Raw genomic sequence first — 23,372 nt, 5'->3', positions numbered from 1 at the left:
GGCTGGAACAGTGCAGAAGGATTTGCAGGGCTTGTCAGGGAACAGACAATACATATTCTGGGGAAGGTTTCTTTGGCTCAGGAAAGTAAAGCCTGGGAATGGATGTGTTACCTTAGAAATATGCCTAAAGAACTAACTCCAGGGAAAGTTGTGCAAGATAGATGTTGGCACAAGTAATAGGCATGAATTGGCAATGAATAAATTTGGATTGGAAGTCGAGTTTCTAACTGTCAGAAGAATTAAACTTTTGCAGAAGCAAGAGAAAAATTCAAGAGCAATGATTTTAAGAAATTTTCTGAAATGGGCTGGTAGCAAGTGGCTTGAGTCTGTATCAGGAAGCATCTTAGTCCCATGTGCTTCATTTGCAAACTATTCAGCATAATTTATGTGAGCTCAGACTGGAGGAATGCAGTACTAGAGAGAGAAGGAATCAAAAAATAATCATGAAACAATTTTTGTTGTTAGTGCAATGTTTTTTGATGATGTAGTGAACACAGAAGTTTTCTCATGATGGAACAATAGAATCAAGCAGGTGAGGTTACTGCAGATTAGTACCTAATTCTTCACTTGTGTCACTCCTCGCTTTAATCATTTGATGGAGTCTCTGTCTTGCAGATTTGCTTTCTATTCTTGTCAAATCAGGAGTTTATTGTCCTCCACAAATTTCTTGCTGATGTTTACTGAATGCTTGGTGGATAAGCTTGAGGGCCAAGGAAAAAAGTTTTAATTTACATTTTAAAATACCAGATTACGTTTCATCCTACAAATCATAAAATCTGCAAGCTTGGAATCACAACGTATCTGTGCTATATCCTCAGTGAATAGCTTGGGAACATTTCAGCTCTTTTGTCTTCTGTCCCTAGTGATAAAAAATATAAAGTTTCCAGTGCTAAATTTGGTTGCTTGCTAGACTTAAACTGCTCTGTTAGGATTTCCAAATTACATAAGCAGAGAGAGTTTCTGAAACATGGCTTCAGGGAAAAATCACAGCTACAAAGTGTACTAGATTTAAGAACTAAAGAATTACCAGCTATTTAACTTCAGCAGAAGAAGCAGAAATAAGTAAGATGTCCAACACCCTTGGCAATCTCCTGGTAAAACAACAGACAAACTTCTTATTTGCATGGAGCTGCTTTATTCCCAGTCAGGTGTTTGGGGTCAGACCAACCGAGTCAGTCACTACTGAATGGCACCAAGTCAGACTGGTATCACACTGATTCCTACTGGACACACACATGAACAATTCCCTCTGACTGCCAGAGCTGCCAGAAAATTGTTTCATGACTGAACCTGGCCCTACAGGCCTTAGTCAGTGACAAAAACCTATCCAAAAAGGTGATGGAAAGGATGAATGAAAGAAACTCCATTTGAAAGGAACTCTGTTTGTTTCAGAGCTGGGAAAGTAAGATTAAAATTACATTCAAAATGTCCCATAGAAATCGAAGATAACATTAATTGCTGCAGTAAGTCTCACTTCAGTGCCCTACCATGCATGGAAAAGTTGGAAGAGACAGAACATACTCCTCGTGATTCAGGTAGAGCATTTTAGAGGGGACTCAGAAAAGCTGAACAACTTGAGTAGAATTACCAAGGGAAACAGAGCCAGGAATAAAACTCAGCTCTGCTGACTTGTAGCTGTCTACTCACCACTTAGCTATTGCATGTAATGTGTGGGAAGGGAAATGGCACCTTGCATTTAGGATGTCAGGATGTACTCCTACAAAGGTAAATGATTCATAAAGCCCTGTACCAGCACACACTTCCCTGCATCTACAATCAACTGTGTTTAAACATTTAAGACAATGGCACCACTCTCTTCCAAGTCACAGTTCCCAAGAATGAAGAACACTCAAGGTGATTTTCTCTGCTTGCTAAGAGCAGCTGATGCCCATCTGTTGAGATCTGTTTTGACAGAATTTAATTCCTGCAGCTTTATTTGTTTTATTTTGTGCGTTTATCTTTTTTATAATGCTGTCTATCTCACTTCTCTTAAAAGCACAGTCCTAATCATGATGCATTCAGGTAGCCATGGACTTGTCTGCTCACTAAAGATTTTGAAAGAGAAAACACAGAGAATGAACTGGCAAATTCTAAATCTAAACAAATGTGAACAGTGAAGGTTATTTTCTTTCTACAAAGCATGCAGGAAAAAGCTGGGGATATTGAAAACCACAGTTACAAAAAAAGGAACAAAGAACAAAGGAGAAAGAGTGCAGACATAAAGGGTACACCCATCTATATACTGAATACTGCAGGAATGTGTCATCATTTTATCCCACAAACCAGACAAGAACAGACATAAGGAGCAGCAAAGATGCTCAGAGGCCTTCCTACAGAACAGGGTAAGAGATCAGGACTCTTTGGTTTAGAAAAGAGGTAACTAGGGGTTCACAACACTGCAAAGAGGATTAGTAATTCAGCTTCCCACAATACCAGAACAACGCAAAACCCAACAGTGTAAAATGCAAATCACAAAAAAGTTCTTTCTCACAATAATCAGAAGTGTGACATCTTTATCACAGGATCATTGAGAAAGTATAAAGGGGTTCAAATCTAGACTTGATACAGTTGTAAAAGACTGGTTCACCAGAAATTTCCAAAGAAATCCCTAAATTACTGACTGAGTTTAGGAAAATAAACCATGGAAAAGGGCACTCAGATGATGCTTTGTGATCCTCTCTGAAAGCTCTGCTATACTGGCCATCACAGGTACTACAAGTTTAAATGGACTTTAGATACAAACCAGCATTAAAGTTCCTCTGTTTTCAGTCTAAAGGCTTTAAATATTACTAGAACTGGAATTAACAGGATTGTCCTGAAAAATCAAAAACTATTAAAGCTATTGACTTTGGAGAAGCAGATGAAACTCAGGTAATGAAATAGATTTAAATGACTGTGAAAAAATCTACACAGTCTGGCAGAAGTAGTTTAACACAAGTTGGCATTTCCTTAGGAAACTGGGAGAGTACCTGCTCCTCATGTGACCAGGTTCAAGTAGATCATTATATCTGATACAATAAGAAAATAAACTGAACTGTGTGCAGACCATAATGACCACTAGAAAAGCTTGTAATATTGTTAATTCCTTTTTCTATCAACACAGGAAGCAGATAAATTTGTTACTAGAGAACTACAGGTCTTTATCCTGCTAACCATCTTTAGTTTGAAAGCCTCCTGTGTTCACAGCTGGATCTTTTTAAGCAGAACCTGAATTCTGCATATCTGCTGTAGAAATTCTTCAAAAGCTCGTGAAAACAATTTTCAGAAAGCCATCTCCTTCCTCTCCAAAACAATTGAATCTACAGCAGCTGTGAATAGTGAAGAATGCCTCCTGTCACCTTTGTATCACAGCTTCTGGCAGCGTCAGTGACAAAACCTGGCACACAATCTTCTCTCAGATTAATACCATCCATGGAGAAAAGGCAAAAGTTCTTTAAATGCAGCATCCCAGTATTCCCCAGATATCCTGGGGATAATCTATATGAAGCATCCCAAGCAGTAGCAAGGCCATGCCCTAAAGAAATGTGGATTAAAGTATGCTTTGTGCATGGAACATTCTAAATGCATTCCTAGCTCAAGGTTAAATACTGTTTCTTTCTAAATATCACCCACAAATAAAGATCACATTATGATATCTGTATCTTCTAGTTAAAAAAAAATATATTTTCCATAGAGATCCCCAGAAGCTGGGTACAGCTAATCAAATTAACCTTGAATGACTTTCCAGCAGTGCCCAGCACAACTCACTAAACAGAGGAGGCAGGAGCAGCCCGGGGGAACAGCCTGGCTGCTTCTTCCTGACTTCCAAACCCACCAACAGTTTGTTTGGCTTGTTAGAAGAAAAAGCTGTCTGTACAGGCAGGCCTGAAGAATGCTGGGTTCAGGTCTGCCACCTTTATGTTTCAAGCTAAACCTGTATGGCCTGTACCACTGTGTCCCCAGGTTTTGTGTCAGGGAGTACAAAAGCCTGGGAAACACAGGGATTTGAAGTGCAATCTCAATTTGCCCAGCAGTGGGAATGGCAGGAAATGAGAGAAAACCATGTGGTTATTTCACTGCTCTTCCCAAGCAGCTCTGCAGAGTCAATTTCTGCAGCGTCAATTTCTGCAGCGAGCTGAATGAAAACACTTCCTTCTGCAGGAGCTTGTGTAAACAGAGGTACTGTAACCACCCTCACCTCAACACAAGGGAGAATCTCTGGCAGCTTCTCATTTTATTCAAGTAATAAGAAATCTTTCACATTCTCCACTCAGGAATCACTTCAGTCAAGCTGATTACCAAAGTAATTCTCTTAATTTGCAAGTTTAGTGCAGAGCAGAGCCTACAGAAAACAGCTCAAAAACCTGCAAACAAGATTTTTTTTTCCAGTTATGCAGAGACGTCTGCCTTGATTCCCAGAGATAATTTGTGGATGCACAGTATTGTTACCCTATAAATAACACATATATTTCCATTCAGGAGTCTGTTCCTCACACTGAAACAATGTCACTAATAAATCTCACCGTTTGTCGGGCTAGAGCTGACATCCCCCCTTATTCAGAATATACCTTTACTGCCATACATATGTGTAAGACATAATGTTATCCAAGTACTTTTTAAAGGTGAAAAAACTGCTGTTCAAGAAGCAAGAGTGACTTCACCAAACAAAATATAATATGTAAAATATAAGGATAGGAGGAAGAGGGAAGAAAATAACACACAAACAAACCCAAAACCAGCAAACAATGTCTTCCAACACAGCTACCTCCACAAATCCTTATTCCTCCCTGTTCCTAACCAATCTCAAGTAATGCTGCTTGTTCAACATGAATAAAACGAAATAAATTTCTCTCCATATGGTCTCTTTAAATTGAGATCTAAAAATAGACAGACAGCCATCAATAGACAGACAGGCTTAAACAATTTTATCAGTGCCTGATTTATTTCAGCTTTCTGCTCTCTCTGGTCACAATTCAGTGCAACCCATAAATAAGTCAGGCTGGTAAAGGAGATTGAATTTTTGAGGCCAGAACCGTAATTGAGGAATTGAACAGCCTGGAGGTTGAAATATCCCCTGGGATATAAGCCTCTGGACCTATTAGCAGCTGTCTATTGCTTTTCCAGCCATGGACGCCATGGACACCTATGACCACGTCAACACAAGAACTGATTTAAGGTTCTTTGTGGCACACACAGACATGTGCTGGGCTCCACCGTGCTGTTACTCTGGAGCAAGAATATCTCAGGAAAACCTCTAACTAAAAAACCTCAGAACTATGGGAAAGCCCAATTTCCTATGAAGAAAGTCTTCATCGGCTCAGCACAATTTGATTTTACTGTATTTTACTTTTTTTCTCCACTGTATTAGCACTTGGAAAGACTGAAAGTGAAGCCTGAAAGAAAGAATTTGCTTTTTTTGCTTAAAAGCCAAACAGACAAGCAAAGCCAAAGCCCCATCATCACCCGCCATTCTTTTGGTCACTCCCTCAGGATCAAACTTTGCGCAGAAAACCTCCACAGACATCCAAAGTGAGAAGGACGGATTGCAAACCCAAACCCTCACCAAAGGCAAAGAAAAAGTGGCAAAAAACCCAAAAATATCTCCAGGCCTTACTCTGCATGAAGATGTGCAAAAGGCCAGGCTTGCAGGGAGTGAGGCAGCGGGGCTGTTGAGGGGCAGCCGTGAGGGCTTTCGGCTCAGCCGCACCTCGCCTGCCTGCAGGGGCCGGCCTGGGCCGCCCCATGGCGGCTCCTCCGCCATCTGTGGGGCCACGGCCGAACCACAGCTCAAAGGGCAGGAATGGCACCCCTCAGAACCCACGCTCGGAGCGGGCCGCGGCACTGACGGCTCCCCACACACCTGCCCGAGCAGCCGAGCTGGGACAGGGACAGTCGCACACCGAGACCACAGGGGGACTTGGTGAGGGACGTGAGGGGCACTCTGGGGACTCGGGGCAAGGCTGGAACCCCTGCTTAGGCCCTGGCACAAGGAACTGAGGGAGCAGCCCAAACGTGTTAGCACGAGGCTGACTGCCCCCTCAAAGACAAACCAGCGTTTAACTCAAAATCACTAAGAAATTGTGGAAAAGAGGAAATAGGAGAAAAAGACGCTTACTAAATCACTATTAGAATACACATTTCCAACTTGTGTAGTCTGAAAAAAGAAAGAAAACAACTATACATCTGGTTTTGTTTTGTAAGAAAAGATGACAGCAACTGAAACTAAAGCATTGTTAAAAATTGGTTTTGACTATCACATTTGTTCTGATCGAGCCTATCAGCTTGTTTTGAAGAAAGGCTCCTGACTGCATAAGGTACAAACACAGAACAGCAATCGTTTGTTAGACCTGCTAAATGCCAAGAAGACAGACAGTATAATGGAACTTAGCACTACCAGTTATTCATAAATAATTCTTCTGATTAAATATTCATACACCATCATCATCATTTGTCTTGTAAGTCTGTTCTCATAGGCGCCCTGTGCTCTGCTCCTACTGGATCTCTGCACAGACAGAACCAGCGATTTGGATGTATGACACTAAACCAGGATCTCTTCTGAATAACAATGTGCTGCTCATAAAATGCCCTTTCTCTCTCTCCAGCCTGCTCAGGGGGAGCATGGCAGCTCCTGCCTCCCCAGGGACTGGGCACAGCTCAGCCCCACACACAGGAGGCAGATAAGGGCTCTCTGTTTGCCTATCCCCAAGCTCCCCTGGCAAGCCACTGTCTGATCCAGAGCTGCTCAAGTGGAAAGGGGAATGCATTTCCTTCCTCCTGCTTGGCAGGATTTATCCATGACCACCAGGATACTGCTCAGTTGGACATTTTCTCTTTAAGTCATGTAGACAAAATGCAAAATCTAAAGAAATTTTTATCTTAAGCAAGCAAAGAAAGTAGATTTTCATCAAAATGTCTTAAATAATAACAATTTCTCTTAGAAATGTGGTTGGACAGCGAGCTTCCTAAAAGAAAACCACCGTTCCTCTGCAGCTCAGCAGCTCCCCATGAAGGTCTCTGCATGCAGTGGGTTGTGCAGAGATGTGCAGAATGATCACCAGCCCCATGTTGTTCAGCTGCAGCTCTTCCCCCCTCACCTTGTGCTCCAGTTGACAGACAAGAGAACAGGATACCACAGCAACTAAATTTTAAAAAAAAAAAATCACAAGGGCACCCTATCACCAGGTGCTGCAAGCAGGTAAAGTCAGGTAAAAACAGTCTCTAGTGTGACTTATTGAGCATTTCCATCTGCCTGATTAGACATTAGATTTGAATTTTGGTGGGTGAGGATGACAACTCCAGACTAGGTGATATCACCATTACTATTTTTCAAACCTAAGTCCTGCATCAGCATTAGCTTTGCCAGGTGTCAACTGCAATGGAATCCTGGGGTGGCTGACGTAGAAAGGAGATAAAACAAACACTATATTCTTCAAACTGAAAATTTTACCCCAAGACAAGAATGAAAATAATTCTGGACCACACTGGACTGATGAAAATTAATATATCCTCCCCCACATTGTAATCATTAAAACAGACTTTTATCTGCTTTTACAACTATGGAAGAACAACAGACAAAGTTCAAAAAGCTCAGGGCTAGCATCTTTTATTATTTAATTATTTGCATGAACTTGGAAAAGTTACCCAGAAAAAGTGTAACTTTCCAAGGAGCACATGGTATCTCAAACCATAAAGCCTCATTCTCCATCCTGCTGACAAGGTTTTCTCAAATTGCAGAATTTTAAGTACTGCCCAAACTAGTATCCATCCTGTTATTTTTCATTTAAAAAATAATTCAAATTGTAAATGACCAGTATTCACTAAAATGTACTTTTCTTCAACTGTAAGCACATTTCAGAATGATGTCAGGTGAGGCAGTAAGGAACTGTTAAGGTTCCTGAAGAGAATATAAATAGCAAATAAAAGCTCTTTAAGAGTCTTCTTCCATAGGCACATCCTCTTGTAGCTTCTGCACCATTTTGTCCTCCAGCTGTTTTGGTGTACCTTCAAAAAGAACAAATCAAATTCAACATGTTTCTCTAAACCCAAATAACTGTTTTTCTTTGAACAATATACACGTCTATTCCAGGTGAAACAGCCTAAATATATTGCTTGAAGAGATGTTTATGAGCAAATCCATCAAGCTCAAAGGTATTTACTGCTAACCTCCACCATCTCTTAAACTTGTTTCAGCAGAAAAGCTGATGCTGTTGTTGTGCAAAATCTAAAATGCAGTCAAACCTGTGTTTTCATCTGCTATGACAAACTGATACAGCTGCCAATACCTGGCAGAACCTTGCAAAGGACTACAAAAATTCATTACTTATTACAGATCAATGGCCTTCTCCCACTAGTTTTTAAATAAACACTTAAAGCCCTCCTGAATGCTGTGTTGTTCAGCAAGAATGCTAACTCTCAATAAGATGACCAAAAAAAACCAAGGAAAAAGAAAAACCCAAGACTTAAATTTGACTCTGCTCCCTGCCCAGTCAGAATTGCAGAATACCAAGACGGCAGCTGGTGTTGGACCAACAGATGGACCACACAGTGCTGTGCATCACTAATTTAGTAAAAGCAAAGACAAACACAGAGATAATCACTTTAATTTATAATTTTGAATTCAGATCTTTTTCCTTTCCTCAAAAAAAAAAAAAGGCAGGGGTACATGACATGACACATTAAATCTTAAACCAAAGTGTGAATATATCCTGACAAAAATCCAAAAATCTAAGAAAAACCATAGAACAGACTTCTAATTAATATCTCATAATGAAGAAATAAAATCACTGGTAATTCTTATAAAACAAGAGCTAATGGAAATGTTTTTAACTTGTCTTCATTACTGTACTTCATTAAGTGTATTTTTAAAGTAAATAATTTATTTTAAATGTGACTTCACTGAAGGAACAGTATTTTCATGTAAATTCTACACAACTGACTGACAAATTCAAGCGGCAAAGTTGAACTACTGTGTTTAATATCATTCAGTGGTAGAGTCTGTTGAGTTCAACTAACCAGGTCAAAGGGAACACTTAAATAAATGCATTGGATAACAAAGATGCAGTTCATGCAACACCAGATATTGAGTGCAATTTAAAACACTCAAAATAATGAAGAGAAAGGACTAGATGGGATGAATGCAGGACTAGACAAATAAAAAGGTAAATTTGATTTAGAACTAAGACATTACTTACATTTACTGGCAAGAACTATTACTCATATTCAACAGACAAATTAATTGTAAGACAAATATACAGGATTATTGATCTGTAGAATGAGTCACTCATCCTAGAACTGTGTAGGCAAACCAGTAACTCAAGTTCTTACCTGCATGGGGAGCACGAAGAAGGTGGATATTCTGTTTGACTTCTTTGATGTCTTCTGCCTTCTGCAACTCTTTGCTCTTCTTTAATCTGGGAAAGGGGAAAATTAGATTTAATCACCTTCAAAGAGGAGATGCAGGCCTTCATTTTAATGCATGATATCTCTCACTAAAGGTATGTACAGGCTGTAAATAACTATAACTAAATAACTATGAGGAAATAAAGGTAAAAAGTATTTGAAAACCACTTCAAGAAAATACTGGATACAAAGCCACAAAAAATGCAGCACTGTACCAACTCCTATCAGAATTCTGTTAACATTTAAGACTCTGCATACAAACAAGTACTACATTTCAGCTGTTATCCTTGAGTGTCCAAAAGCTGCATTTCTTGGACAGCCAATAACAGAGAGTAGAGCACACCCTGTGTATTTTACCCCATCACTTGGATGACTGTGTACATACAAAGCAGATTACTCTTTAAAACTGGATCATCCCATTTCTGGAAAGGTTGTCTAACACACACAGGGCAAGGGGTTCCCATCACACAGATAATTCTCACCTGTTCATAATAAATCTGGCTTGGCGTTTTTGCTTTATTTCCTCCACTCTCTTCATTGCATCCACTGAAATAAAGCAGAAGTTGTTTTAAATGTGCTTAAATCCCTGCAGCAGAAAATCCATGCTATTTTTGTAAAGCAGCTCCCATAATACCTAAATACCAGAAGTAATTCTTACACTATGTAGAGGAAACTATTCCTTCTCCCAAGAGCAGGATAAGGGAACATTCTGTGTAGCAACTCTGGTAACTTGTAGTTTACAACTTATTTATGCTTCCACTTTTGTGCCTACACATAATGCCTATAGTTAACCATCACTGCAAAAGACTCAGCTTGAAAAAAGATGCCAGTTACCACCTTCTCCTTTGTGGCATTCATTCACATGAATATAAGCAGTTCTCCTATTTTATGACAATTGATTCTATGAAGCAAACTGAAGTGGCATAAGCACAAACACAGAAACAACTGCATCATGTAAAAGGATTACATTGGGAGCCTCTCAAAAAGCTGGAAAATCACTTAGGGGTTTTGAAGACAAAATAAAGGACTTCTGGTCCTCATTTTCAAACCAGTTTCCAGAAAAAAAACATCAAGTGAAACTCCACACCTGTTTACAACTCAAACCTCCTCCACACATTCAGAATTTGGTCATGATCTCAGTAATTTCAAGCACAATCACTACAAGCTGTCAATACTCTAAAAAGTCTTTTGAAAGCACAATCATAAGTAAAAAATGAATTTTTTTGTTTTTTCCCTACAATGACTCACCAGTCTTGTTCCACAACTCTCTCTGGTATTTCACTGGTTCGTTCCTACGTTTTTCAAATTCAAATGAATTATCCTGTATCAAGAAAAAGTAAATACAGACTTATGCAGAAGCTTTTTCAGATCAATACATTCATACTGTAGCAGTCACTCACAGAACTGAATTTGGGATTCTTTTCCCCCTTTCAGAAGCTCAGTTCCTAGACTTGAACAATCATTAGGGAGAAATATGAGAAGGAAATTGAGTCAAATGTTTGACCTCAAAGTGTCAGGAGCCACAGTGATTTGTCTGAAGAGAACTATTTACCACAACATCACCCTCAGCTATTTTCTATTTAGCAAGACTAAAGGAACAGAAAAAACCCATGTGGAATAGGAAATACAGAGCAGATTAGACAGGTGGAAGGCGAAATTGAAAACCGGTAGATTTGAAAGCATTTATTGCAGGACAAATAAGCTCTAGTCAACAGCTTGTAATTTTCAAATGGTTTTTAAAAAATACCCCAACCACCATTTCATTTTAAGAATACTGAAACAGTCTAATTTGAAATTGTGAAATATTTCAGTCGATACCTCTGGCACTTGGGACAGCTGCCATCCCCCTAATCATACCCCCTCATTCCCATGAGCTGAAGATTAAAAACAGTTTCCTGATCTTTTTTTTGCCAGGCACACTTAGCTTTATATCAGTTTTATGTGAGGACTTCTCCCTGCCCAAAGGTTGTTTTTTGTCGTGGTAAAGCTGAGTTACACAGCACTAAGTTAATATATTGGCTTTATTCTTAAAAAAACATTATGTATCTCAAAATTGGAACATATTGTCACCTATTTAGACACGAATAAAGTAATTTTCAATTCAGTTATTTTCAAAAATGTAATTCAACATAGACAGAAACAATTCAAAAGCAAGAAACACAATTACTGAAGATGTTAATTAACCATGGCTTTTCAGAGTCACATTAAAAAATAAAACCACAATTTCCCATGAAAGATCCACAAAAGGCAGGAAATCACTGTATCAAAATGCTTACTAAATTTTTATTATTCTGTAAAAAAATAGGTAATTAAGTCACAATAATTCTTGAATTATTTAAGGACTGTCCCACCAAATATGAATGTTTAACACTTTTACTACTGAAGCAACTTTGTTTTGAAATTGCATTTGAGGTCTCAAGCTGTTTTTCAAACATTCCTTTCTATGCAAAGACTTTTTCTACACATTGTAAGCTTAAAAGAGGCTTCACAGGTAACTATTTTAAGGGTCTGCATAGAGAGACTTCCTCAGGTACCTGGTAACTCAGATTATTTGTGCAGAAACACAACTACCAATTGTATACATACAGACTAGAGGATTTATTGGTGGGAAAAAATGCCTTGGACTCGGGAGCCACCACGTGTTCCCAGAACAGACACCTGATCCACTGGCTTCCATCCCCAAGGTGGAAGATTTTAATCAAGCTGAATGAACAGCTCACTCTCAAGAAACTCTCCCAGTCTCTTCCACAATCCCTCTTGTCCCCAGCTCCTTTCGTTAAATGACAATGCTTTAAGGAACCCAGCCCAGCCCATTTCAGTGTGCTGATGTAAACTGGGAACCAGTTCAGCTTCTTACCACTGTCAGCTCTTTGCCAGCTGCTTTACGGAATGCTTTAGTCCATCTCATCTTTCTGGGATTTCGCTTCTTTTTAAAGTTTCTGTGGCATTTTGATTTGCAGAATCTAAATATCTTTTAAAAAGTGGGTGAAAAAGAAGAAAAATCTTAGTTAAATCATGTTATCCGTGCAGCACTGCAAGTGTGATATCAAACACTGAGGTTACTCTAACCATACTGCTCATCACAAATTATATTCAGGTTCCAAATGCCAGTAATTTTATAGAAAATACAGCAATTAACAAAAACAATTTCAAGCACTTATACTGTTTTTTTCATTATAAAGTCAATTTCACAGCTGCCAGGGTTAAGCACAAGTACTTACAATTAAGCTGATTATACATAAAATACACCTGAGTTTTGAGAATCATCATCTGCAAAAATAACCATAAAGCCAAACCTGTAGTATGAATAAACAATTTTCTACAGCTGCCAGCACTTCTTAGATACAGTACCATCCTGAGAACAACAAAAAATCCTCACACCTCTCATAATGAATGCAACACACATACAAAAACGTCTGTTTTCTGGGATGCAGCCTTAAGCCCCAAAGATTACCCTGCAGGAGTCCTAAGCACATTAGTTAAGTCCTGGACTGAAATTACTGAAAGCTGTTAAAGCATATGACAAAACCTTTTAATGGACCTTTTTCTTTTTTCCCTATTTTTCTACATATTCTACGTAATACCAGACTGTTCACTTAAAAATGGTCAGAATTACATGTTATTCACGAGGTTTTGAAAACCTTATTTTTTTTACAGCCATATCCTCCTTCCCATCTAATAGTCAATTCTAAAAAAAATGTAATAGAAATTCTAAATTCTAAAGTTTATTAGAAATTAAAATTAAATATAAATTAAAAATTAAATTTAAAAATAATAGAAATTCTAAATAAATTTAACAGAAAATATGAAACTTTTAATTACAGCAATCATCTTCGAATAGCTTTTTTTTTTTTTTTTTGCGCTCTTCTGCCACGTTTTTTGACCTCAGCTCCGGCACAGCTGCCACGGTGCTTTGCCTTTTCCCGACGCTCTGTTCCCAAGCGATGTTTTTAGGAGCGCCCCTCGTGGCCGCGGTGCGCACACCGCCCGTGTCAGCGCGCTCCCAGCCCGGCCCGGCGCTGTGACTCAGCCTCGATCCCTCCTGAGCCCGGGCCCGGGAGGGAAGCGATCTGCGCAAGCTTCACCAAGAGATGAATTTCGCAGATTGACAGAACAGTCAGAGTTGGAACGGACCCACAGACAAGAGGATTACTGAGTCCAGTTCTTAAGCAAATGGCCCGTACAGGGATCGAAACCACAGCCAAGGTGTTCTCGGCACCGTGCTCTGACCAGCCGCGCTCACCTCGGGCTCCCGCCCGCCCACACACACGGGCGGTGCGCGCGTACCCCGGCAGGGCCGGTGCCGACCGCCAACAGCGGCCCCGGTACGGGACAGGGCCTCCGGCCGTGAGCGCCCCGCGTGAGGCGCGGCCAGTGACACCGAGCCCCGCCGGGGCCCGCCCGCACGGGCCGGGCCGGCGCAGGGAGCGGCCGCGATCACCGCGGGGAGGGCGGTGCCGGTCGGGCAGTACCTTGCAGTCGTTGCGCACGAACATGACGCCGTGCCCCGGGTAGATGGGCCCCGAGCAGAAGTAGCACTTCTCGATGCGCATGGCGGCGGCGGCGGCGCGGGCGGAAGCGCGGCCCAGCTGACCGGAGGCGGCGGCGAGGGGCGGGCCCGCTCTCGCAGCGCTGCCGCAGCGCCCCCTGCCGGCCCCGCCGCCGGCACACACGGCCCGAGGCCCTGGCTTCTGTTTATAAAGGAAAAGCTGTGTACCAAGGGCGAGAAATTAACGAACCGATACGGACATAAGGATACACAGAGCCACCCAAGGAAAAGAAAGGGAGTTAAACGTAGATTTTTAAATCTAGAGTTAATTTACTGTAAAATTCAGACAACAATTTCTGTGCTGTCTTCTTATCTGTAAAATCCAAAATCTAAGCAAAATTTGAAGTCCTAAAACCAATGGTTCTGCATACCATATAGATAGGTACCTGTTACTCCTGTTCCCTCTCCTAGAGTTACCTGTTTATTGTGAAAGGACCTAAATACTAGGCCCTGTACCATCCAAATTGGTTGGAATTGGAGGTCTTCTGTCTATTCTTCAGTTGTAGGATGCTGTCCCAGCTCTGAGTCTGAAATCCTCCTCAGACCACATAAGTCTTTACCACCACAATTCCTGCCTCTCCATTTAAAAGAAATTAACTCGCAAAGTATCTGGTGAAAAATCCATGTATTGAATTGCATGTGCTTCTAAAGCAGTTTTTGCTTTCTAGAACAACAAAAGAAAGGCAGTCAGCTTGGTGCTGTATTAAGAAATATCAGAGGAAGAAAGAAAACTTGCTTTAGCACAGTGGAGTCACCTTATCAGCACAGAGGCTGTCTCCAGTCTTTCAGCCCCGTCTGCTGCAGGGAGCAGGGCTGGAGCACAGCAGTGGCCAGGCTGTCAATGGCTGGGAGGGCTCTGAGGTGGGACTGAGGATGGCAGCCCGGGCGAGGAGATGCTAAAGACACACACACAATCCAGTTTTATCAGGGAAGCTATGAAGACAAGTTTACAGCTACAGGAAACAAACAAATAGTAAACAAGTTTGCTTAGGTCCCAGGCTGTTCTCCTTTTTCAGTTTGATTACTTTGAGTTTCCTGCCTATGCCATTTTTTTCCCTGTGGGCTGTATTTATTTCACTTTTCCTGGCACAGTATTGCGTGGGTGAAGTGTTTGGTGGCTTCTACAGTTTAAACACTTTGAATTACAGACTGTCACCAATACATCCAGCAGACAGGATGTGAGTGCACAGTGATAATACAAGCATTTACCATTAAATTATCACTCCCAGCTCTTTTTTTCACATCAAAGCACTAATCTCCTCTACAAGCCATTATGCTGTAGATTTGAAGTGCTTGTCCCTGACTAAAAGGCAATATAGTTTGAAGGTTGCTGGTGACAGAATCCAGATTAATTATAGAAAACAAATATGTACTTCTACTGCATTAATAGTTATTCACAGACAGAATTGGGTATCCAGGTGAAAAACAGCCTCACTGGAAGAAGAGATTTTGCAGCAAGCCAAGTGGCTCGTTTGTTTTTGACACAGATTACTACAGCAAGAACTGTTTCACCAAACATCTCAAATCACTACCTTAAAGTCACAGCAAAGCTCTGATCTGCAAGTATTTACATACTTGTAGAAGTTTCCTAATTGAAGTAAAAGAACTGTCATACAGTCATGTGAAAGAATAAACAACTGTCAGGCAAATGCACTGGTAGGATCGGTTTCAGAGACATATGATCATGTTGGGTAGAAGACACTTCTGGGGGTCATCTAGAGCAAAGCCCTGCTCAAAGCAGAACAAATTAATACCAGGCTCAAGGCCACATCCAGTTTAGTTTTTAGTGTCTTCAAGGACAGACTCCATAATCTTCCTGAGCTCCTGTTCCAATTTCTGACCACTTGTATGGTGGCAATCTTTTCCTACTATTTAATCTTAATTTTCTAGAGAACATTTCTCTCTTGCCTCTTTCCTATCCCTGTGCCCTCTGAGAGGGGTCTGGCTCCACCCATTAGAGTTCAAGATAGCAGAAAGGTTTCCCTTAGCTTAAAGCTAAGCAAACTCTGTTCTGTCTCTTCCTACCCCTTGTGCTCCAGCCTTCTGATCTTCATAGCATCTGCTGGACCCACTCCATGTGTCAATGCCTTTCTTCTACTGAGGTGTCCCAAAGAGGGCACAGAACTCCAGTCAATCTTACAATTACTGAAGACAAGGAAAGACTGATTTTCCCAACCTGCCACCTTCATTTTACCAGTGCAGCCCTGGATGCAGCTGGCCTTATCTGCCACAGCAGCACACTTTTGTTTTGGTCAGCCTGCTTTGGACCAGGATGCTCATCCCCTTATCTGAAAAATGTTTTTTCCAGCTAGCACTACTACATAGGGTTATTGAGCCCAGGGGGAATACCCAGTGACATTTGACACTTGCCCTTTTTAAAATGAATGAGGTTTAGTTCAGCTCATTCTCTTGCCTGTCAAGGAACCTCTGAATAGCAGCAGCACATTATAACCTACCTGGTAATAGACACTGCTCTTGATGGAAGCAGTTACTCTGAAAAATCAGGCTCCTTACCTTTGTAGAAGCAATGAAGTTGACAAAACATATTGCTTGATTCCCTTTGCTCCGAGCACGCGACACGCTCAGATGAGCAGCATTCTGAACGTCTCATGAGCACAGAACTGATGTCTCCATTGTCCTCTCTGGGTCTGAGCTCCTCCTGGCATCACCCAGCATTCACCAGGCTCCTGTCTGACTGGTTTGCTCAAGGGAAGAGAGGGTCACCAAGTACCTCAACCACAGCACAGACCTTGGAGACATCTGAACAAAGAATCCTCACAACGCACAGGGACAGCGCAGGACACGGACTGACACTGAACTGAGACAACAGGAAATGTTACAGTTCAGTTCAACAGTGCTGGCAAAGTTCATGTCAGGAATGTTTAACTATTTTATATTATTATAAGAAATCCTGGGACAATCCATCTTAATGGAAACACTTTCCAAAATTTTGTTCAATTACAGATCCATCTGACACTGAATGGAAACAACTTTTCTTGAAATAAGAGTTTCACATCACCTAAGAATTCTTGTTTCTTTAAACCAGTACTAGTCCAGTAAGAGCAATGTAATTTACTGTCAAGAAACATTTACTGTGATTTCTCATGAGAGTTTAAAAGGGAACAAAAGTTTTGTCACACAATAACTCAAACAGATAAATCTTATGGCACATTTCAAAGGCTGACATCAAAGCAATTTTATGTAGATCCTCTTTGCAAATAGTTACAAATAATAGGCATGACACAAATATGACAGTTTCAGTATTTAATATTTAATATCCAATTTAAACATAAGTATTCAAAAGGAAATATTTTTACACTATTTCAGTAGTCACTTAGCTCAATAGCTGGTTGCAGTAATCCTTAAAGTTTTCAGGAACTGGATGGAGCTATAAGCACAAAAACTCCCATTTTAAGTTAATGCATGACAAAGTTCCACTGCAACCCTCTGAAAACCAAAGAGTTACATTAAAAGAAATTCAGACACTGAAGTACATTGAAATGTATTGTGTCTTACACTAGAGTTTCTTACTCTACTGGTCAGAAACATGATGGTAACTTCAAAAGGCACTCTGAATTAAACTACAGTAACTCCGGTCTACAAGCATTTTAGAAGTGGAGTAGAAAAAACCAAAACCCTATACTCATATAAATTTCTTTTACCTCTGTCCTAGCCCCAGAGCAGTCAAATTATATTGCACTTTTAAAATATTCTGTGTAGGCTGTGATAAAAATCTAATATTTACACATTGTGTTTGTTAAAGAACAATGCATTACTGTGTAAAATATTTTAAGACCCTAGTTTAAACACTCTTGTATTAATTAATATAACCAGAAGCTACATCAAATATTTTTCCTTAGAGCCTATTCTAGAAACATTTTTGGTCCTTCCTTCAAAAATTTTGTAATGCTGCAATTCATGTTCGTAACTGATATCAATACTTGTCTGAAATTGCAGTAGTTAGAATATTTAAATAAATAAATACATAATTTCTAAAGAAGCAATAGCTTTGGAGTTCTGTAAACAAGTTGCTCTGGAAGGTCTGTAACAAGACTCAATTTGGCATGTTATGACTTTAATTGGCAATACCTTACAATTATACAACCTCTGCCAGGGTAGAAAACAGTTTGGTAGGCACATCTTATAAATCAGTCTGGGCAAAAACCCAAAAAATACTGATTGTTTCCTAGGTCACGTGAATAAATAAAAATAGTTAGAGTAACATGATCCACTGAAACCAAAAATTACATTTATGTGATCCATAGCTGGGGAGAGAGAAAAACAACTATATTCTTTTTAAAATACAATATAAAGGAAATGAACAAGCCATAAATTACTATAAGATAACCAAGATGTTCAGGACACGAAGGTTGGCAGAATAAAATGAGCATTATAAATTCATAGAAATACTGATCTACAGGACTAGTATCTTAGCTGCATCTCACCAGAAGACAATAATCATTCGTTTCTCAATCTAAATTTGAAGAAACATTCTCAATCTGTGTTTGGTAAAACAAATTCAGTGCAAAGCACCAACTCTGATGAAATTTTCCTGACATCTAGGCTGCCCTACATTCCTGTTAAAACATGAGTAGCAATATGAAAGAAACGTAACAGATGCACAGTTATGCCATTTACTTGTAAATTTACATACATGCATGTTCTAGAAATTCAAATGATGTCAGGAGATCTCATAGGCTGCACTGGATGTATTTCATATAGTACAGTTGTAGTTTACATGTTCAATTACATGACATGCCCCAAGCACACCCCTGTGCTTCTCTGGAGCTTTTTATTCTGTACTGAAGTGCTTCCCTTTGGTTTTCATCACTGAAAACTGATGGATTAGGAGAGCAAGGATAATCTACTCTCAGACTTTTGTGGAAAACACAGGATGTGCTCTTTAAGATTGTTATTAAATGGTGAAATGATTAAATGTTTCTGTTTAAAACCAAGAAGCAAGTTGCTTATCGTGTTGTTAGGAGACACCAAGAGCTGTCACAATATCTAATCTAAATGCCTACTCTGTGTAGTTAATGGAGACTGCCAAGGGCAATTGCAACCCTTCAACTCAAGCCTACCCTTTCTGGCTGCCCACAGAGATATGTTTCTGAATTTGGTAATGAAAATTCCTTTCTTCCCCTTTCCTCCCAAGCAGAGAATTGGAGGAACATCCAGTGCTAAACCAAATTAAACCTCTGTCCCAAAGCTAATAAACTGCATACCTTACAAGTGGAGACCAACATTGTTTGAGAGAAAGCAAACAAAAATTCTTACCAAGAATTAATAGAGCTGATTAAATAACTACACAAAGCAATTTGTCCCAAAGTTAAACAGGTAAGCTGCAACTGTACTGTATCATACACATGAAAGTTAATTGTAACTGGGCTAACAGCCACATCTGCCTTTTTCTTGCTCCTCATTCAGTTGTTCTGTAGAGCTGTGCCCATTGGAGCGCACCACCCCTTCAGGGATCCAGGATTTATCCACACATCGTTCCATGCGCTTCATTATGAGGTCAAGCAGAGTTTCAATGGCTTTGCTTACATTATTCCCATTTGCTGCACTGGTTTCAAAATACGGGATTCTGCAGGAGACAAATAATAAACTTTCTTACATAAAAGAAGAAATCTCAGTGCTCAGAACACCTATGTCTTTGTTAAGAAAAGTTCTTCACCTTGGTTTCTAAAGTACATTGCTTGTTTCTTCACTGTTGTGGTCAGGATGTTCCACTGTGGATCTGTAGCTATTGCTTTCTGTACATAGTGCTCCCCACAGCACGGTGCTACAGTGGCTGCATCTGTGTTACTGCCCAGCAAACTGATACCATCACTTCAGAATTTTAAGTATTTCTTTCTTAACATGCAAGACCCAATGAGTGGCCAAGAGTCTCTTGCTGTGTCTGTGCAGGTCTCTTGCAATCTGTTTCAAATATATCACATATCTATACAAGGCCCTTCCACAAAAGGGGTCATTCACTACCTCACACCTTACTTATCAGAAGATTGTTCACTGCAGCAGGATTTATCTTGCCTCCCCTCACAAGAAAGTGACTCCTAGAGCCATCCTGTCTCACCTCTACAGGGCAGAGAACTTTGTAACTGCCTACAGATTGGATGTGACCCATAACCTTGACTTTCAGATCACTATTCCTAAATTAAGTTGCATTTTCAGCCACAAAGATAAATACTGCATAAATCATTTTCAGAAGTCACATGCAAAGAGATTTAAGATCTGGTCACATGCTATCTGCTGCTGTTTAAAACTTCTTGCTCCTTCACTAACAGCTGGTTAAAGTACCACATGCACTTGCTGTTGTCTGTGTGACACGGACTTGACTTCAAACAAGCATTTTCCCAGAAGGAAAAAGTAAGAAGGTATAACTGCACTAAACCATTTCTCTCTCATAGACAGTCTGCTTCTGATTTTTCTCTAATGATTCTTTAAGGCCAAAGCAAACTAACTTTGCCTAGTAAACATCATGACACAGCAGAAGACCTGCAGAACAAGGCAGCTTGCACTGAGGAGCCAGTGTTCCCACTACTGCCTGTCCTGTGGGCTTTACTTTGGAGCAGTTCTACTCTATCCCTCCACACAAAGGTGGATTAGTGGTTGGAGCACATCATTCAACTTAGCTTTCCTTTGAGAAGTCCAGTTCATGTGCTAGAAAATTGCTCCACTATGTGAATTAAAACACAACAAATGCATCAGGTGATTTCCCTCAGAAATGTGTTTTTGATTCTCAGTGAAAAGCAAAGGTAATCCAAAGATAAGCCCCATTAAAGAGTTAAGGGAGTATAAAAGTACAAATTAATATCTGATAGTAACAAAGATTTCACACACTTCCTTCAGAGGCACAGACCCGTGCCTGGGAGGAAGGGGAAGGGCAAGGCTGCCCTGCCTTCCTGCTGGTCTGACTCCGTTTTCAGACTCCAAGAGCCTGTGGGAGTGCAGATGCCTCAGCACAGGTAAGAGCAAAGAAGTGACTCCATTATTCACCTGCCTCTCTAAATTCTCTCTCTTTTCCAGAAAGTTTGTGAAAATTTACACTGTTTACTGCCAAGCAAAGATTACCCAATCTCCTGTGCAAGATTACTGCAATACTAAGTACTTATTTTTAAGCAATGAAGAAAATATTCATCTCAAACAGAAAAAAAAGATATCATACCAAGCAGTTAAGCATTCTAAAATGCTTATTCTCACAATAACCTTTCAGTATACAGAAAAAAGCATTACAGAAAATATCTCATTCTGCTCTAAACACAGCAATAATTGGAAGAAAGTTACATACCCATATTTTTCTGCAAGTTCCTTAGCATCTTCTTCCTTCACCATTCTTTGGTCCTCCAGGTCACTCTTGTTTCCACATAACACAATGTCTGGGTTTTCACAGTAGGCATGCATTTGTAGCTGACCTGGCAATGCAACATGAAGAGGGTCACAAGTCACTGTCACACACCCTCCCTAGGAACAGCACCACAAACCAAGGCTGCTCTGCTGGCCCACAGCCCTTCTCCACTGGCCCTGAGGGCTTCCACTGTCACATCCCCAGGGAAAAATCCAGGGAAACAGAACCCGGGCAGAGTTAGCACAGAAACTTATGCATTTGCAGCTGAAGGAGTTACAGTCACTAAGCACCTACAGGGAGTGCCAGGAAAGGATCTGCTTCCCTCTCCAGATGGATGATGCAGTTTGGGAACTCCTTTGCCTGGATATACCAGCCAAGTAAGATTTGCCTTCCTTTATGTTTTGCTGACAAAGCTTCAGGTGAGCCAAAATACTTTAGCATAGGATTCCCACACACTTAAATTACTGAACAGCACCAGAGCCAGGGATAGGATATGGTCTCAGCTTTCTTTTATATATGTTAAAATCCAAGTTCAATAGGCAAAGCTGAATTTCAGGTGAGCCCTAGAAGCCATCACTAGCAGCTATTACAATTATAATACAACATTTACATTATTTTACTGGAAAAGCCATAAAAAACCAGTATTTTAACCTCTAATTCTCAGTGACACTTTATATTTACAAACATAACCCCCACACCCCATTTCACCCATGCAAAGAAAGTAAAAATAAAAAAAAAGCCATACTTATCCAGTTCCTGACATTTAGAAAGCTTTGCTCATTTGTCAGATCAAAGAGCAGAAGAAACCCCATGGCATCTCTGAAGAAAGCTGTAGTCAAGCTACGAAACCTAGACCAGCAAAGAGAAATTAATTTGCTCATCTGACTTTGAAAACATAATTGCTTACAATCACAGAAGAACTGAGGTAACTTAAGACTGAATGAACCAGAAGGAAATATTCATAGTTGTTTTGCTGAGGCAGGGACTGTGTAAGAAAAATTGCTAACATGACTGTGGCCTAATCAAGGCCTAAGGCATCAAGGAGACTTGAGTGTGAGAGCTTTAAACAGTCTTCACTATAAAGCATGCCTTGATCAAGACTCAAAAATGCAAACAATAATGAAATTCTAACTTTGAACAAAAATTTATCCCCTATATACATCAGTCCTTGAATTTAAGATTAACAACCACAAGAATGCTAGTCTTTTGATAGGTCAATAGAAAAGAATCCTTTGAGATGCTTTTGCCTGTCTGACTTTCCCAAGACATCAACATATTTACAGAAACTTAAGAGAACTTTAAAAAGACAAGCTTTAAAAGTGTCTATATGTGCTGGCTATGAACAAAAAAGACTAAAAAGCAATAATCACAGGGTTTGTGTTCTACAGTTGTAAATTACAGTTAGAATTTAATGGGTGCTCATAGGAAGCTTTCCATTGCTGTTACAGTGAGCTCCCATTGCAATCTTGGGCCATACCTTTCCTGCCCTGCAGTGTCCCAGAGCTGAAGATGGATCCTCTGTCCTCTGCCACCAACACCATCTGGCCCATTGGGTCTATACACCTGGAAGAGGTAAATTTGCAGGACTGTTACCAGTCCAGCTGCTACAGAACACAAAAGAACTGACATTTAAAGTCATTAAATGCAGCAAAATTAGCACTGCTGATGCACAGATGCCAACTACAACTCAATCCTCTGCTTTGTAAGGCAAAAGTAGTATGAGATACATTTTAATATTGCATCCAATTAAATATTTAAAAATAAGGGTAAAAGGGAAACTGCAAAACCAGGGCCCAATAGACTAGGGACTCCAGATAGATACTTAGAGCCACAAGACAAAATGAATTTTCATATTTTGATTTTCTGGGTTTTTTACTACCTTACATCATGTTCAAAATAAAATCTAAGAAAGCAACAATGACATCTGGCAATGTATTTGTAGTAGTAGCAGAACCTCATTAGCAAACAGGATATACTCAAGAGATAATGACATCTCTACTTAGCTGCCAAAATGCTGCTGAAAAATTGCTGAGGGTAGATCTTATCAGATCACAGCTTATAAAGCAGAAATTGGATGATAAAAATAAAAGCTGAAGA

General features: G+C 40.1%; 2 protein-coding genes across 8 annotated transcripts in view; both read right to left on the bottom strand.

The window, feature by feature from the left end:
* Positions 1-7,566: 7,566 nt before the first annotated feature.
* On the bottom strand, positions 7,567-14,004 carry RSL24D1 (ribosomal L24 domain containing 1). Of its 2 annotated transcripts, none has more exons than XM_064721981.1 (6): positions 13,851-14,004; positions 12,236-12,349; positions 10,627-10,699; positions 9,861-9,924; positions 9,304-9,389; positions 7,567-7,980 (listed from the first exon to the last, which is right to left on the bottom strand). In XM_064721981.1, the coding sequence occupies exons 1-6, from the start codon at positions 13,929-13,931 to the stop codon at positions 7,907-7,909; spliced, it is 492 nt and encodes a 163-aa protein (XP_064578051.1). In that variant the 5' UTR covers positions 13,932-14,004; the 3' UTR covers positions 7,567-7,906. The 2 variants fall into 2 exon arrangements, with proteins under 2 accessions (XP_064578051.1, XP_064578052.1); XM_064721982.1 differs by lacking the exon at positions 13,851-14,004 and adding an exon at positions 13,201-13,327.
* A 3,172-nt stretch (positions 14,005-17,176) lies between these two features.
* Positions 17,177-23,372, bottom strand: part of RAB27A (RAB27A, member RAS oncogene family) — a 30,129-nt gene continuing 23,933 nt past the window's right edge. For all 6 annotated transcript variants that reach the window (XM_064722495.1, XM_064722491.1, XM_064722494.1 and 3 more), the window contains 4 exons: positions 22,753-22,838; positions 22,021-22,124; positions 21,219-21,342; positions 17,177-19,514 (listed from right to left, as the gene is read on the bottom strand). In XM_064722495.1, coding sequence (XP_064578565.1) covers positions 19,316-19,514; positions 21,219-21,342; positions 22,021-22,124; positions 22,753-22,838 — 513 coding nt within the window. In that variant the 3' untranslated portion in view covers positions 17,177-19,315. The remainder of the gene's footprint in view (positions 19,515-21,218; positions 21,343-22,020; positions 22,125-22,752; positions 22,839-23,372) is intronic.

This window comes from Zonotrichia leucophrys, chromosome 10 (genome assembly GCF_028769735.1).
Source record: "Zonotrichia leucophrys gambelii isolate GWCS_2022_RI chromosome 10, RI_Zleu_2.0, whole genome shotgun sequence".
NCBI lineage: Eukaryota > Metazoa > Chordata > Aves > Passeriformes > Passerellidae > Zonotrichia > Zonotrichia leucophrys.
The sequence above is the reverse complement of the archived record's forward strand: the minus strand, read 5'-3'. Positions and strand labels throughout refer to the sequence as shown.

Bases quoted from the DNA above. Each gene is read 5' to 3' on its own strand.
- RSL24D1 (XM_064721981.1), bottom strand. From the start codon at position 13,931: ATGCGCATCGAGAAGTGCTACTTCTGCTCGGGGCCCATCTACCCGGGG. The intron at 9,925-10,626 runs GTGAGTCATTGT...GCTTTATTTCAG, and splicing joins AGAGTTGTGGAACAAGACTG to TGGATGCAATGAAGAGAGTG. The intron at 7,981-9,303 runs GTAAGAACTTGA...TTCTTTTTGAAG, and splicing joins TCTTCGTGCTCCCCATGCAG to GTACACCAAAACAGCTGGAG.